Source organism: Sinohyriopsis cumingii, chromosome 1, assembly GCF_028554795.1.
Source record: "Sinohyriopsis cumingii isolate HCF-2022 chromosome 1, ASM2855479v2, whole genome shotgun sequence".
NCBI classification, from domain to species: Eukaryota; Metazoa; Mollusca; class Bivalvia; order Unionida; family Unionidae; genus Sinohyriopsis; species Sinohyriopsis cumingii.
Window position 1 is genome coordinate 8796931 of NC_142961.1, and position 17002 is coordinate 8813932.

The 17002-nt window shown below is 34.7% G+C and overlaps 1 protein-coding gene across 2 annotated transcripts; it reads right to left on the reverse strand.

Annotated features, from left to right (window-relative positions):
* Positions 1-1395: 1395 nt before the first annotated feature.
* LOC149806391 (uncharacterized) lies at positions 1396-14203 on the reverse strand. Of its 2 annotated transcripts, XM_089973472.1 has the most exons (5): positions 13679-14203; positions 12909-13034; positions 10391-10431; positions 8786-9616; positions 1396-2138 (listed from the first exon to the last, which is right to left on the reverse strand). In XM_089973472.1, exons 1-4 carry the CDS (start codon positions 13761-13763, stop codon positions 8807-8809), a joined length of 1062 nt encoding a protein of 353 aa, XP_089829598.1. In that variant the 5' UTR covers positions 13764-14203; the 3' UTR covers positions 1396-2138; positions 8786-8806. The 2 variants fall into 2 exon arrangements, with proteins under 2 accessions (XP_089829598.1, XP_089829589.1); XM_089973463.1 differs by lacking the exon at positions 1396-2138 and having other exon boundaries at positions 7938-9616; positions 13679-14201.
* Positions 14204-17002: the final 2799 nt, after the last annotated feature.

Consider the following 17002-nt stretch of genomic DNA (forward strand, 5'->3'; position numbering starts at 1 on the left):
TAGTATATTCCTGAATAGCTAGTATATCCCTGAATAGTTAGCATATCCCTGAATAGTTAGCATATCCCTGGATAGTTAGCATATCCCTAAACAGTTATTTATCAAGAATAAGGTAGGTGGTGTACGCATTTCAAATGATGACCCAGAGAAGCGAGATCGGTCTATATAAGAGGAAATTCATGTCATAGAAGTCCTCCCGCATTCAAGATGACTGACTATCATATATTCTAGTATACTGCAGAAATAAACGATACAATTTGTTTGCTGAAAAAAATATATTTGGCCAAGAATTAAACACGTTTGATTAAGTAGTAATCTTTTAGTATGGAAACCGTCACGTGACATTACATCAGACAAGCGTATTAGTCAATATCTTTTAGTAAAGTAAAGTATTAGAATAGTGTAGAGTCTACAGTGGCATCAAAGTCGTTCGGGTTATATTTTTAATCATGTATCTTTAAAAACAACATAATCTACATCCTAGAGTCCACTATAATATTTATTAAAAGAAGCCAGTCGCTTATCTGACATCCAAATCACTGACCATTCCGTCATACAGAAGTGCTCAAAAATAGTTCCAAAATATTTTGGGTCAATCTACTTCGATAATTATTGTATATTTAATAAGTAACAAGTTAAATACACGGTAAATAACACATCTAGTAGGAATTGACAGATATCACGAGCACGATATAGTGTGGACTATTGCATTGTGGACCAGCGACTTAGGGAATTCCATTGAAGTGTTCCTTGTCGTTGCAGTTCTGTGTTTGGTATGGTCTGCTTTATTTTCCTTGTTTTTAAATATCCGTTTAATCAAGACTCCAGTCACCAGCCTGCGCTTTGCTGATGATATCGATCGCTTAGAAGGAGATGAACAGGAACTGGAAACCTTAGCGAACCTAGTATCACTAAAGTATGGGATGGAGATCAGCGCTGAAAATACAAAGCTAATGACAAACAACCAGAGTGGCTGGCATCCAAAATAAAATTAGAGTTCATGGACAAAAGCTGGGATAGTGACAAGCTAGAAGTATGTAGCTGCTATCGCCTCTGAAGATGGTTCCAAACCTGATATTCTTTCCAGGATTGCGCAGACAACAGCTGCACTGGCTAGGCAAAAGCCTATTTTGGAAGGACAACAACATCACGTTTGGGTTCAAGATCAAGCTTATACCCTTCCTTGTCCTGTCCATATTCCTGTACTCATGGGCTAAATAGACCCTGACGGCAGAACTAGAGAAAAGAGTCCTACCTTCGGGATGAGATGTTATCGAAAGATCCTGAATATATCATACTTATAACACGTCTGTAATGATGAGGTGCGCATTAGAATCACTACTATAAAGAAACTCAGACTAAGATGGTACGGTCACTCCTCCCGCTCATCTGACCTGTCAAAGACAATCCTACAAGGCACAATGACAGGAAAGAGAAAACGAAGCAGACAGATGAAAAGTTGAGAAGATAACATCAAAGAGTAGACAGGCATGGACTTCGCAAAGTCCCAAAGAGCAGTGGATAACAGGAGAACAGGGCAAAATGGAGAGAGAGATGTTGCAAGATATCAGTGGCGATTCTACGACTAGTCTGGTTACGGGGAAAATGATGAAAAAAATGTAGTCCTGATTTGGGGAATAATGTCTGTATTTGAAATCAAGTTTAAAAAGTTCACGTACTAAGGAAAACAAATGACGTATGCGATTTCAACTTTTCATACCTTTGAGTACTTCCTCTAATGAGCATCATGTAATATCGTGTAACAGTCCTTATTTACAAATTCCTCATTTGTATCTGCCACACCATTATTTGTCAGATGAGTATATGTTCCAAAAATAATTATGTCATTATTAAAGCTTCTGTCAGTCGGTAGTAAAAGCGATAAACTTTTTTACTAAATCTTATTACTTTGCAGGTAAAAATAACAATAAGTATCAAACCTATGAATCCAGTAGCTTTCTTTTAGCAAGCTCTTGATCTCTCCCTGCAAAGTACCAGTAAGGCCGACCCGAAAGGTAACCGTCATATTTTAAACTCGCGACACTTTGCAGGTACGGATAAAGAGACGTCTTCACAACTTATCACTGTATCCCAACAGATGCGTGTGGAAACAAACGGGTTTTCAAAAAATATTGAATCTGAAATATAGAGGATAAAATACAGATATTTTTAAAGCTGTCCTTGGTCCGAACTCAAGGCAACCTAATTCACTTAGTTTCTTCACTTAAACATCTTTAATGCATTTGCTTGTTTATTTATTTATTTATACTGGTTTATGTTTAAATTTCTTTATAAAGCAAGTACAGAGATAGACAGCTCTTGAACTCGGTACAAATGGCAAAAGTGGAAAAGTACGAAACGATGTGGTTAAAAAGGAGAAACTTTTATAAAACCATTCCTAAACGATACAGACTGGATGTGAAATAACCAATCATTTACATACTCTGCAAATGTGAAGACTGTGTCGAACATTAAAAATAGATTTACTTGAAGTAAGTGTTAATACGGGCTAATCAGAAAACATGTTTTACAAGGCTTCCAAGAATGTGAGTTTTCAAAAACAGAGAATGACAATGCAATTTTGTAAACAAAAACTATGTAAATATATTTACAAGTGTGAAACCTCCGACTCAAGAACTCTACAAATATCCAAGTACACTTTTAAAAATTAAATATATATATATATATATATATATATATATATATATATATATATATATATATATATATATATATATATATATATATATATATATATATATATATATATATATATATATATCCCTCCGACTCAGTGTATAAGTTAAATTTGTTTGGAAAACATTTATTATTTCGTACAGAACTCTTATAATGACGTCAAAATTATTTCCCCGGATATGAACACGGTTAAGATTAAATTCCTCACAATGCAGTCTCAGAAAATATATTTCATCATCTTTTTGGTCTTCATTTCGACAATGCAAGCCTTGCAAAAACTAAAATATTACAACTCGTTGATATCCCAGATATCAGAGAAATACGATGTGCTCATACAATCTGGGAAAATTATTCTGTTATGTTGGCTGTTTAGTCTTAATAGTGTAAAGGGTAATGCCAGATAAGTAGTGTGTAGGTAGATGTGATGGGGTGTGGATAAAGGGTCATGGCAGATACGTAGTGTGTAGATAGATGTCATGGGATGTAGTCTAAAGGGTAATGACAATTAAGTAGTGTGTAGATAGATGTGATGGGGTGTAGTTTAAAGGGTAATGATAAATAAGTAGTGTGTAGATAGATGTGATGGGGTGTAGTGTAAAGGGTAATAACAGATAAGTAGTGTGTAGATAGATGAGATGGTGTGTAGTGTAAAGGGTAATGGCAGATAAGTAGTGTATATATAGATGTGATTGTGTGTAGCGTAAAGGGTAATGACAGATAAGTAGTGTGTAGATAGATGTGATGGGATGTAGTGTAAAGGGTAATAACAGATAAGTAGTGTGGATAGATGTGATGGTGTGTGGTTAAAGGGTAATAACAGATAAGTATTGTGTAGATAGATGTGATGGGGTGTGGGTAAAGGGTAATGACAGATAAGTAGTGTGTAGATAGATGTGATGGTGTGTAATGTAAAGGGTAATGACAGATAAGTGTGTAGATAGATGTAATGGCGTGTGGGTAAAGGGCAATGCCAGATAAGTAGCGTGTAGATAGCTGTGATGGGGTGTAGTGTAAAGAGTAATGGCAAATAAGTAGTGTGTAGATAGATGAGATGATGTGTAGTGTAAAGGGTAATGACAGATAAGTAGTGTGTAGATAGATGTGATGGGGTGAGGGTAAAGCAACCACGTTCTGATCTTCGGTCATCAGTTTCTCTGTATTGACTGCAAATAATGCATTCATCATATTTGTAATATGTGGAATGAAAACTCCACAAATAAACTTAGGATCATCGAATCCACTAAGGAGTGTGGCTGCCCTTGTATAGAACAGATGGGAGAGATAAGGCAGAACTGTGCCGATAACATATTGGACAAATAGAGCTGACTGGTTCATGACTCCTGAAGGGTGCACCACATCTAGAAAACCTACTTTGAAAGTGTCCACTAAGAGTGGAATACATTTCTGTCGAGTGTGTCGATTTCCATCCTGTGAGACAGAAGTATTTTTATGTGCACCGCATTAAAAAAAAAAACTATATCAAAATGTACTACCTGAGAAACTCTTAGACTTTTGAAGGGAATGCGGTTCATGCAGCACATTTTTACCGTGTTTTATTGATTTTACATATTTTACCGTTACCTCTGATTTAATATATACTGGAGTGCAATGTTATCGTTCGTCTTAAAGTTAACGATCTGCGAATAAGTAAATAAAGGCACTGACCTTCAAGTTATTAAAAATGTATATTCTTGTGTTATTTGCTTCATATTAACATACATTTAGTTTCCAGTTAAGCTGTCGATATTCAGACGCCATGTAGTTTCCAGACTGTGCAAGTGGCGTTACGCTAATATCGCGGTAATACCGAGAGAAAAAAATGTTTTTACGACGGCATATGTTTGTCACAGTGTTAGGATTTTGACGTATATGCTGCAAAAATTGTAAATGATTTGAGAATTGGATACTACTTAGGTGGCTCCCATTCCGTCACCTGAACCTTCCATCAACAGAAACATATCTGAGATAATTAAAACTGCATATGCAACCACTTGTGACGGGGTGGAGTCAGGATTGTCGGTGAGAATGGGCACACCAACATGAGCATGAAAGTACATGTCGACCACAGACTGCAGAAACAAAACCAAGTGTTACAACGAAAAGTAATAAATCGTGTACAACAACGTTTTTAAATCGACCAGAAAACGACAGCATTAACATCCTTCATATTTTGACTCTTGTTTGCTGCCATTGATTCGATCTCTTGCTTCTTGACAAATATGGTAATCGTGTGATCTGACTCTTGTATAAAGTCTCTCTCTCTCTCTCTCTCTCTCTCTCTCTCTCTCTCTCTCATCGTAGAAAGATACCAGCGTGAAAAAGGCGAGATATCTCTGGACCTATGAATGATGGCATAAAAAATATAGTCATACGAAATAATGGAAAGGGCAAAGATAGAAATGGAGGATAGAAACAATTGTCTATTCGGCAATAACGTTAATTAAATCATAATAATTAATTAGAGCAAGTGTAATAAAATAAAATGTTTGAATTACCTTTTGCGGGTTCCTCATTTTACTTAGTTTATGCTTCCCAATATCATTATGATATCCTTTATTGTTTGATATTATCATTATCAGGTGTGGCGTGGTATGATTCCTACTATATTATACTGTATGGATCATGTCGGCCATAGATATATGAATACTATTAATCCAAATACCGCTCAGTGGCGGTGTTCTTAACATCGGTGTTTCAATTCTTCCCATTGCCCCGTCTTTCAGGTGTTTCGGTTTTGTTTGTTTTTGTATATGGATGTGTTTGCAGCGGTTGATGAGTACACCGATCTTCGTCTTGCTGCTTGGAGTGCCTGTACATCTTGTATTATATAAGTACATTTATTTATTTAGTTATCCTCTTGATGCGCAAACGTACAGGTAAGTCGTGAAATCGGATCTTTATTGACGCAGATTTCATAATAGCATACAACTGATTTTAAAACTGTTGAGCCTCTCTTCGTTTCATTTGGAAAACACCCGTAATTATCGTCGTTTTCCTACAAGAGTCAAGAGGTAAGTTTTCTATCTATCGTTACGCAAAAGGGTCGCGCTCAAAGGCGGCCCTGTTGCTTTCTCTTGGATTTGACAGTTTTCTTTGACGCATTAGACAGAATCCGTCTTTGAGTTACATCTCTTAATGTTGTACCTTCTCACTTCATATTCAACATCATCATCAAATAAATGGCTATCAATTTTTTTTTCTTCTGCCACATGGTTGCGACTTCACACGGACCGATGTCTACTTAGCACACTTAAAATTTCACGTGTACTTAGTACACTTACAATTTCACAATTTTAAAGGAACGATCAAATTTGTTAATGGTTTTGTTTTATAAAATTATTAATTAGTATGTACAATGTTGACGACAAAAATTCGGCTTGATACAATGTTACTTCAAAGATTATGAATAAATTTCAAAGATGGAAAGTACACTTCGAATACAGTTTTATTAGTAAATACAAACTGCGATTTACTAGTGAAAGATGCAGTGATTGATTATTTCTTTGCTGTAGTGCACAAAAGGTAAATAGTGCACACTTTTCAAATAGTGTCGGTGACGGTGAATATAAACCCAATCTTTTTTCTCCACAATCTTCTGTAACAATGTATCAACGAACTTCACGGCCGATATTTAGACAAAGCACCAAAAATCTGCATTCCATCGCTTAGCACAAGGTTCATGTATCTTCAGTAAGCAAATATAGATACTAGTCGTAAAGATTATAACTGTTTTTCTTAAAGAGTGTTGTTTGCCGATAAGTATGCGCAGGAAAGTATCAGAGTTCGTTGAACAGTTTGATAATTTCAAATGCAGCAATTTTCAAAATTTCAACTGGAGCATTTAGTTGGCATGTTTACGGTGTTGAAATAAGAAACCGCCTTGACACAGACGTCAGAAGCAGTTATGGAAAAGAAGTCAATAACAGTTGAGTTGTTGTTGTTGTGGGGTTTAACGCCATTTTTCAGCACGATAGGCTATACATGGCGGCCAGTATTAATGGTGGAGGAAGAACCCCAATAACAGTTGAGTCCGATACGTCTGCGTGCATGCAGAGATTACAGTGTTTAGATGCATGACTCACCCCAAGCAGTAAACATGATGGCCCAAATCATGCAACCCACGTGTAGCGGAGGCTTTTATTCATTGATGCACTTAGTTTGCTTTCAGCAAACGTGACGTTAACTAAATGTTCTGAAATATGACTGTGTAGCTTTTTTAAATGAAATTTACAAAATACAGAACCAGATCATAAGATATAAGTATGGTCAACCCTTGAAGAATAATTATCTTATTATGACCAAGGGGTATTTTCTTAAAAATGTATTTTCAAGTTTCCCTTCCACTAAAAACTCTTAGATTCATCAACAAACGTTTCAGCGCTGATACAGGATGGAAATGGTAGAAACATTAGACATCCCAGATTTCAAACAATCTGAAGTTCACTCCTGACTTCCATGCCGACTGAACACTTAGAATTGTGTTGTGAACGTCAAAGTCCGCATCATAAAAACGATTTAATTAATTACTCAATCGCAACAGAGACTACATGGCTAGTAAAGTTTTTACCTTATTACGTAATTATAGGTTACTACATTTATATAGGAAAATATGAATGAGTTTTTCTGAGTAATACTGCACGACCTTGGGAGTGAAATATCAGTCCGAAAAAAACGAGTTCATAGTTTCCCATACAAATGCAGTAACCATCATATTATATACTCTTTTTTTTTTCTTCTACATAAGGCTTGATAATTAAACGAATACACCACAAGAAACAAAGTAACTGAATTTATGCTGTATTCCAAAATAAATATACAACCGTAGATTCATGAATACACAGTAACAATATTAATGCGCACATAGCAACCCACAGCTATCTTTGAAATTTGTCGCTCGCTCGACATTATTTTTTTTTTGTTAATCTTGTTTTCGTCTACTTAAAATTGAAACGTAGAGTTATATTGTGACTGAATGCAAATTGAAACAACTTTTCCAGTTGGCCTGGAATAGATGGATTTTGATTTTCTTTTAACCAGACTCAATTTTGCTTTTCTTCTTGTGATGGACTGGATATTTGTTTTTATATCTGAATCAATTCCGGACGATGTACTTGTGATTTGAGCAGTAGATAGGCACTGAATCAACGTTACCTATGTTTCTGTTCTTCCATTGATTGTTTGGAATCATCATGTGCGAAACATATTAATTATTTTAATTGAAAATATCAAAATACACTACAGAATGTCACATTCATTTATTTCTGTGTGCAGTAAGAAGAATATGATTTGTGTTGTAAATGTAGTCGAAAATACAGTATTATAGTACGATTTTGCGGCGTGTATCAAGTTTTGGAACCCATGACATGGGCCATGTGTTTCGGATTTGTAGAACTAAGAAAGTACATTTTGAGGAAATTTAAGATGCAAAAAATATAATAATATTTATCGACATTCAGCTGAAGACGACATACGTTTATGCCCTGTCATTTGCATGCTTTTTGTTTGAAGACCGAGCTAAGTACATGACCTGTATGGCTTCTATCGCTAGACTACATCCAAAATTTTGTATCAAAAAACTTAAACGGGGAAATTTGCAAAGCAGCTAGAAGTTTCATTTGTGATTTAATGAGCTCGTCCACATCGGTAACTTTATCATCACTACTTTAAAAGGACAAAGCAACTTTTTCTTTTAGTTTATTCACAAATAAATCTAATTAACCAAAAGGTAAATTGTCTGAACGAACATTGTTTGTTTACAATCAAGGTATTTCCTAATACACGATACTATTTTTGGATACACGTGTCGTGAAATATGAGGCAGTGTAGTATGGAAAAATACTGCACAATTCTGACACTGTAAAGTTAACTGAGAAAAATAATGAGCATATAATAATGATTGTTATGGTGCACTGCTAATACATGGCGCACCTCTGTAAGGACAGGAATGTTAGTAGCATACCTTTCACAAGTCGAGTTGCTAAAAACACAATTTCAAACAGGATACGTTTCATAATATGCGAACAACACGTTCATATATCGGTCTTGTTTTAACATATTTAATATACAGCTGAAAATGTGTATTTTATACCTTTTATAACTGTAAAATCAATCAATCACTGTCTCCGACGATATCAGTAGGGAAATCGCTGATCGGGCGCCATCCATTGAGAATTGCCCTTAGTTTTTTAATTTGAAAATGAGTCAAAAAGAAAGGTTCCTGCATCAAGTCCTCGTCATTTACATATTTCTCAAGGAAGCCACCATCCAATTTCTCCTTCTCGCACACAGCTGCTAGGTTCTGTAGCCCACATTTTTCCAGGTATTTGACGAGTTCACGCTTTGAGAGAGATCTAAAAGGTATGGTCTTTCCTTTTCTTTTTAAAGTCGGACTGATAACATTCATTGTCTCTGTTCGAGCATTTCCCATAATTTCGTATTCGTTGTCATCGATTTCTTGTTCAGCTTTGCCAGAATCAAGTTTTAAGTTGTCGTTGCATTTAATGTCAACTTTTTTTCTGCCAGAGCGTGTAAACGTGTCAGCGTTGTTAGCAGTGTCTTTGTTGATAGGACTCATTGGTAAATAATAAATTGTACCCTTTAGCTCTGCGTCGTCCTTGATGGAACCAACAGAATCGAACTCTTTATTCTTGGTATACGCTTCGGTCTTCTCTTCTTCCTCAACAGCATCTTGTATTTGACATTTTCTTTCAAAGTTATCGTTAATGTTTGGGCTTGATAATATATTTTTTAAATTTTTGTTCTTTTTAAACGTGGTTGTGTCCTTTTTTTTGCCTTTGGCGACTGCTACATGCTTTCCTTCTTCAGGAACGATCGGTTTTTGCTGAGTAAGATGTACCTTCGTTTTGTCAACATTTCCTTCATTTGATCCCGACTTTTCAGGACTGTATTGCTCGGATACCTGAACAATAGATTGAATAAGGTACCCTAAATCATCATTCATTAGCAGTTTTTGTTCAGCATTTTTCAAGGATGACTTTCTTTTCATGTAGGCGGGTTTTCTTGCAATAATATCGGTAGAGGATGGGCAATAGTTTCTCTTTATCAAAAGTAACTAATGTATAACAACATTTCAATTAAGAGTCAAAAAATCATACTTTGGATTGCGGTACTCTCAGAGAATATGTTCATCCTTTGTTAACCAAGACATGGTTTGACTATTAAATTTTGATTTAATTATGAATATAAGTCTTTCTTCGACAGCAAAATACATATTTCCCCTCCACCTCCAAGTAAGTTTTGACGTTAATATTTTTACAACCTTTCTAAATATTTGTCATTTATAACGCAGGGCCACGTTTATTTAGTAGAGTTTATATACAAACAACTATGCACCAAATTAGAAGAAGAAGAAAAAGAAGAGGAGGAGAAGGAGGAGGAGGATGGTGCATAGGAATAAAAGGAGCACGAAATATATAGATGTGTGTGTATCCAATGACTCTCTATTAACACATAAACAAAGGGAGATAATGTCGTATGAATACTTTAAGCAGTGTTTGTTATTAGAGAGACATTGATAAAAATTTAGGATAAGCCTAACCAACCGTAATAGCTTAACCACATTTACAACAATAATACTATTTAATAAAATATAGACGAAGATGACGATGGTGATAAGATGGAAACGATGATTACATTAATAACATAATAATCCTTGAAATTTAAGTTTAATTACCTCGCTTTGTTTAGTTTTCGGTTTTTTCTGCTGTGTTTTGGCTGGAATGAAACAAATTGATTCAATTACTCAAAATTAACTTCCTGTGTTAACTTATTCAGTCACAACGTGTTTCCTTTTCTCAGCTGTGCAAATAAGAGCTCTCGTACAAAATCAACACAGTCAGATGATTTTTTGCTTCCTGTGAAGAATAAAAATTATATAATGAATTGTTTTAAATTCACTGTTTTTTTTTTTAAAAACGTATTTAAAGTGTTTTCTCCTATATCGGATATTCTCATAGCAATATATTTTTACACTATAAGTTTGACCTATTAAGATACCATTTATACCATATGCATCATGCGAAATGGCAACACTATCTATTTATAGTGCATAGGCAATACAGTAAGCTTTCATGTCATCATAAATGAAGCCCCTATGACTATTTTCGATATATGCTACGCTTCGATGCATTGTAAAAGTATTCAATATGCCTTCTCTATTTAACTTTAAAGTATTTCCTATGTGTTATATGCGGAATCGATTGATACAGATTTTTGTATAAAGTGACAAGGCAACACATTTTGTTTGACATCTTTCGGGTCATGGTCGGATTTGGCGGCTGACTTTCGAGATATTTGTAGACGTTTTCAGTGGTTTTCAAGTCTTGACGTTGTCTGGTGATATCATACCTCTGTTTTTTTATTTGCTTTTTAAAAAGTCTTTTTTTTATTTTTGTACGCTTGAATTAAAGAGATTGTTGTTGTTGGTTTAACGTCTATTTCAGCACTCGATATGCTCTACACGACGACCAGTATAACTGGTGGAGGAAGCACCGGGAAAACCCTGGTAAGAACCAACGACCCACGTGAAGCTACTGGCAAACTTTCTCACATACCCACATTAGCTGAGCCTGAGACTCGAACCCACGCGGACAGAAATGAGATGGCAGAGATTGGTAAAGACTAGCACTGTAGATCACTCGGAGGCCCGGGGCCCCTGAATTAAAGGAATTTTCAGAACTAGCGCAGTGTTGACCCAAAATAGTTGCCAGTTTGTGCAGAAATTCCAAACTAAAGGCTGGCTGAAGCAATTGACAAGTTTATCTTAATTACTCATGACATCAGAGTTGCTGTGACAGTAATCGCTCGAATAATATCAAAAATATTCTATCTTTATGTTGTTAAAGGCTTTACAATAGAAGTTAACGGTCGTCTAAAGCTTGTCATGTCAACGAGTTATTTGATCTATGATTTGTTGCTGATGATTTATTTGTATTATTTATAATAACCTCAATAGCACAAGCCCCTTTTGATAGAAATTGTTTGAGGCATGAACTGACCGGGAATTCATAGAGCGTTTCAGCTAGGGGGCTTGTGTCAGCCAATGACAATGTTTTTAATTTTGGAAGTGTAACTCTCGGCTGTCTTAAAATGAAAACGCTAACTCATAATTTTATCATCATCATCAGGCCTACTCGATATAAATCCGATAACGTTGAACAAAAGTTTTTCTCAGTTGTTAGGTCTTGCACATTTGTTTATGAAACGATCGTTGACTTTTGAAAAGATTTTCAAATAAAGGGGAATGAGAAGACATTAATTGTTTTATTACAAACTTTTAGTATCTTTCATTTTTGCTTGAAAATTATTAAGGTAATATTTTATGAAACTTGCAGTACATACTAAATAAAATTCATGACAAATGTTCAATCAAAAGTAAACCTTCCAGTTACGTATGCAAGACGCTAAGTAAAATAATAATAAAATGCAGTGAAGGGCAGGCGAAACCCTGTGCAGACTAACGGACATACCGATAAACGGATAAACATAAGCACGAAAAAACACCTTAAGTCATTTCTAAATGATGTGGTATGCATACGAGCTTTGATTGCATACTCATCAAAGAAATTGCTTCCTTCCTGGCGTCAATAGTTCGAATCCATGGCGTTATTCAGTCTGTGGCGATGTAAGGGGTGAGTCTGTTCAACCTTGTCTCATCCTCGACACAAGTTTATTAATAGGTCATGAGGGGCCATATAACGCTAAACAATGACATGTCGTGTTATAACAGAAACTCTTCGTTTTCTTCCGTTGACATTTATTTTCATTTTCTTCAGAACATTTGATATATTTTCCTTATTTTAAAATTGTTAATTGCATGCAACCTGCGGAAATGGCTAATACAGTCTTCTGTGTATACTTTCTTGCTTAAGTCCGGTTTCATGTCACTACTTGATAATTCGGAAAATTCCGAAACCACGTTTTGTTCTTTGTATCAACCTTTCAGTTAACCAGATGATGTTTGGGCACCTGTTGGATATATGACGAAACTTATAGCTACGGTGTATTTAGATTGACTGTAAAATGTATTAATTTGCAATGAGAGTTTATGGAGTTCATTTACGTCAAAATAAGAGCCTCAGAGTGTATGTTCAATAAGTATTAGGTAGTGATTAAATTTAGTACTTGTCATTCTACCCTCTAACATAATTAAATATCAGTAGTACGAGATTTGATTCTAGAGAGCGTCTTACCAGGTCTTGGTGGGGGTGAAGGTGGGGGTGTAAATGGCGGAAGACAATGTTTCTTTCTAAATGAGTCACTTTCTTCAATGATGCTGTATATATGACCCTCCTCTAAGTCCGCTTTTATCGCTTTACCTGTGTGAAGACAAACATAGCAATGGTTGTATTTGCGTTACATTTCCTAATTTGATCTAATTTGACAAGGTTGAATTTGCTCTGCAACACATTGTAAACAGACCAATACATCAAATAGCCTATCATGTGCTGAAAAATGGCGTTAAACCCCACAACAACAACAACCAATACATCAGCTATCACTTCATAATTTGCAGGTACAAATTCTCATAATTATTTAAATATTATAGCTCACCTTTATCAACATCAGGTATTTCAATTGGGTGTTAAGTCTTTAAAAATGATTGGCATGTTGTTAATAATAGCTGAATTCGGATCATTTCATACTTGCTGTGTTAAGATACTCCTGGAGCAATCAGAACAACTCCGAATGATCGAGCTTTTCCTCCGTTTTAGAACATTTGTCAAGTGTCCCTGCAAACATCAAAACCAATCAATTTTCTTCGGGAATGTGGATCCTAACCGAAATACTATGGCACTTGCTTTTAAACGGTATGTCCATTTGTGCCATGCAATTTGATGTTACAATTTTGTTTTTGACAGTAAAATGAAATAGCCCGTCTCAAAATAACATCTATCCACCCATGTGGTAGATAAAACATTGCTTAGTATTAACAAGTCCATGTGATAGTAATATAACTTACCAAGCTCCACACATCTACGGTCACCATCAAACTTGGAGAACACTTTTCCTTCTAGTATATTTCCGTCTGGATGATATTCAGACATCTTTGTGCAGGAAATTTGTCAGTTACAGTTTAATTTCTGACAATTGTATGTGACGCTGGTGTAGAAATTAATTTTGTCACCAGAAGAAAAAAAATCAATTGACGAAATGAATACAAAACTATTGTTATTTGCCTCAGCGAAGCCCGTTAATATAATATCCTGCTCTCTTATATCTATGAAGTTCTGTTTTGAGCAGACGACAATTATCTAAGATACCGTCACTGTCATGAAACCGGAATAATTAGACGTGCTTAATCCTTCATACCGGGAAGTTAATCAAGGAATAGTCGTGTAGCAATGAAATATTGAAGAAACAAGTTATATGCAGCTATGCAAACAGGCGAATTGACTAAGGAGTGGTGTTTCATGTTAGTTTAATAAACATATGATTGATGATTATATCTGAAGCAGTATGTTGAGAAAAAAAAAAGAAATTCAAAATGCAGTAATTAATAAATGAAAAGGAGGAAATTAGATCCAGCAAGCTGGCATCTTTATTCAAACTCGACCGCGTTTTCCTCCCGAACTAGGCAACCTATATCCTAAATTGTAAATTAAACGACTAATTTGAGTTTGCCAGTTGGATACGTGTAAGAAGATATCATTAGCATTATTTTACAGCAAACTTTACTTTCTAACATCCGACCTGCTGTGTGTTTAGGCTCGAATTAACAGTAACACAAGAAAGAGTGAAAACAACAATCTTTGAAAAAAATACAATAATTTATTTCCCTGGAAAAAAAAATCAGTAAAAATGAAACAAAATATGAACTTACGGTTTTATATAATCAAATTAAAAAATAATCCAAGAATAAAATTTTAGTAGTCCTAATAACAAAATGTTCTAATGATATCAAGTTCAAATCCCGACGAAAAATCCAAGATGGAAGACGATGACGTATGCTGTAGTCTGTAGTATTGAAGTCTACAGTTCCTTGTAGAAACAAGAATTATCACGCCAGTCTTGGAAAGCTGAATAAATTTGTACAAAAGAACTGTCTTTGATTAAAAATCTCATATGAGCACACGTATTTTCCAGGAAAAAAGAATTAATCCTTTTGAATCCGTGTAATTTGAAATAACTTCAATCCAAGTAATTTGAAATAACTCCAAACAGTACAACATACAACTTCCAGTGTAACAGCCCAGCTTCTACTGAGAATAATTCTCCAAAACATAGGTTATATCGTCTTCTAAACGTAAACAAGTGGGTCAAGTGATCATGTTCTCGAAGCTCATAGAAATTAAGTAATTGTTAAAGGTCACGTATACCCAGTGTGACCCTGACGAAAACCAATCATTTTATTCTAAGAAATAAAAGAAAATTGTTTACATCTTAAACACATAGCTCCATCATGGCTTCGACAACAACCAATCATTTTAAAATAAAGATAGAACTTGTTTACATGGTTGCTACAAATTTTGAAACAAGGTCAGGATTTTGATCAACACCTGATGTTAATAAAACGAACAGTCAAGGTCAAACTATTTTCTGAAAAAAGTATCATCTCTAGTGAATATATTTACATTACAATATCATGTAATGAAAAATAATAAAAAAGTTTAAACTGACAAACAATTAAATTGAAATAAATCAGATATACATAAATCAAATATACATAACATACCAAATTTAGCACTTAGTAAAGATTTTATGGCCGATAATCAAAGGTATCGCATCATCTCGCTCGTCGAAAGCAAGGCTTATCGTGTATGCCTTACAGATCTGTACTATATACCATGATATACCATTATAACAAACAGCATGCATATTTTTTGTTGTAATTGCTAACTGATGAGGGTGTGGGTAAATATCCCTTAATTGCATAACATATCGACTGTTGGGTGAGGTATCTTTCGAATGGGCTTGGAATACATTTATTAAAGCTATCGGGAAGAATATCACTGATACATAGTGTTTTGGTGTTTGCAAAGTGTCACCGGATCAAATCCTAGGGCATAACAATGGAAATTGGCTTAGAGGAGAACACTGTTTACATGCATAGTTTTCTCCCTCTCTCTCTCTCTCTCTCTCTCTCTCTCTCTCTCTCTCTCTCGTCCGTGAATGATTTTTCTTACTGCACGTGCGAGTTCATGTGATTAAGACTGGGATGTTATGTATATTTAATTTATATTGTGTGATTGACTTTCGTTCGTGAGCGTAGAGTTTTTGCATACCTTGTTTTCATGGTTATGATTAGGGGTTCTGAATGGGGTTCTTGCCTACCTGACTTTTGTCAAGTTTTAAGTAGCAAACAAGCTCTTTAATATAAATTTAGTTCAAGAGTTATTGGAATTTTCCATTTGAAATTTTGGTTTTCCAGAACAATCAACTGCGTCGTTGGTCAAGTAGGAATTTTTTTGAGAGGTTTGGTAAATAATTATCATTCCTGTTTCATATAAGTATTTTGAATCTGTGATCAGAATGTATAGTTGTGTTCAGATATAATTTTAGAGGTTCTATTTATAAAAAAAATATTCTTTGGAATTACAAAAAGTGCTCATTGCCTTCTTGGACTAAAACAATCCTCTGGGATTATTTAGAACTCATTTAAATACATTCTTGATTGTATCATTGTGGAACATCATAACATTCAAGACTATTGGTGCGCCAGGACATTTATACCTGTCTGGAATATAATTCACACTACTGTAAGTGTCTTCTGAATTTTCACTTTGTATTCTTGGGAAATAAACTGTTGGTTGACTCTTGGTTTCGCTTCTTTCTGTTACATAGTTTAAGACCATCGAGATCTTAACATGGGACTGTAACGTTTCAATATATATATATATATATATATATATATATATATATATATATATATATATATATATATATATATATATATATATATATATATATATATATATATATATATATATATATATATATATATAACACTAATAAATGAGACCTTAAATATAAAGAAAAATATGTATATCAGTTAGAGAAAATGTTATAAGAAAAATTATTTTATATCAGCCTCACATCATTTTCATTTTATGCATGTTATGACGCCAAAATCTCCATGGCACGTTGTAAAAAAAAAAAAAACAATTCTTTCATCAGCCTCACGTAATTTTTACTTTATGCGCGTTATGATCGCATACTCTCCATGATTCCAAATGTTGCTCAAGGTAGGAATCAAAATGTTTCCGCTTGTTGTAAGAAAGAGGGCGCAATGTTTACTGTAATTTTCATTGATCGATATCTGTTAATTCTCTATGCGATTACAGTC

What these genes read in the sequence shown, in the direction of transcription:
- LOC149806391 (XM_089973472.1), bottom strand. Translation starts at nt 13,763, where the DNA reads ATGTCTGAATATCATCCAGACGGAAATATACTAGAAGGAAAAGTGTTC. An exon ending in CCGTAGATGTGTGGAGCTTG is followed by an intron (nt 13,035 to 13,678) that starts GTAAGTTATATT and finishes GTCTTCACACAG; the next exon opens with GTAAAGCGATAAAAGCGGAC. An exon ending in CGAAAACTAAACAAAGCGAG is followed by an intron (nt 9,617 to 10,390) that starts GTAATTAAACTT and finishes TCTATTGTTCAG; the next exon opens with GTATCCGAGCAATACAGTCC.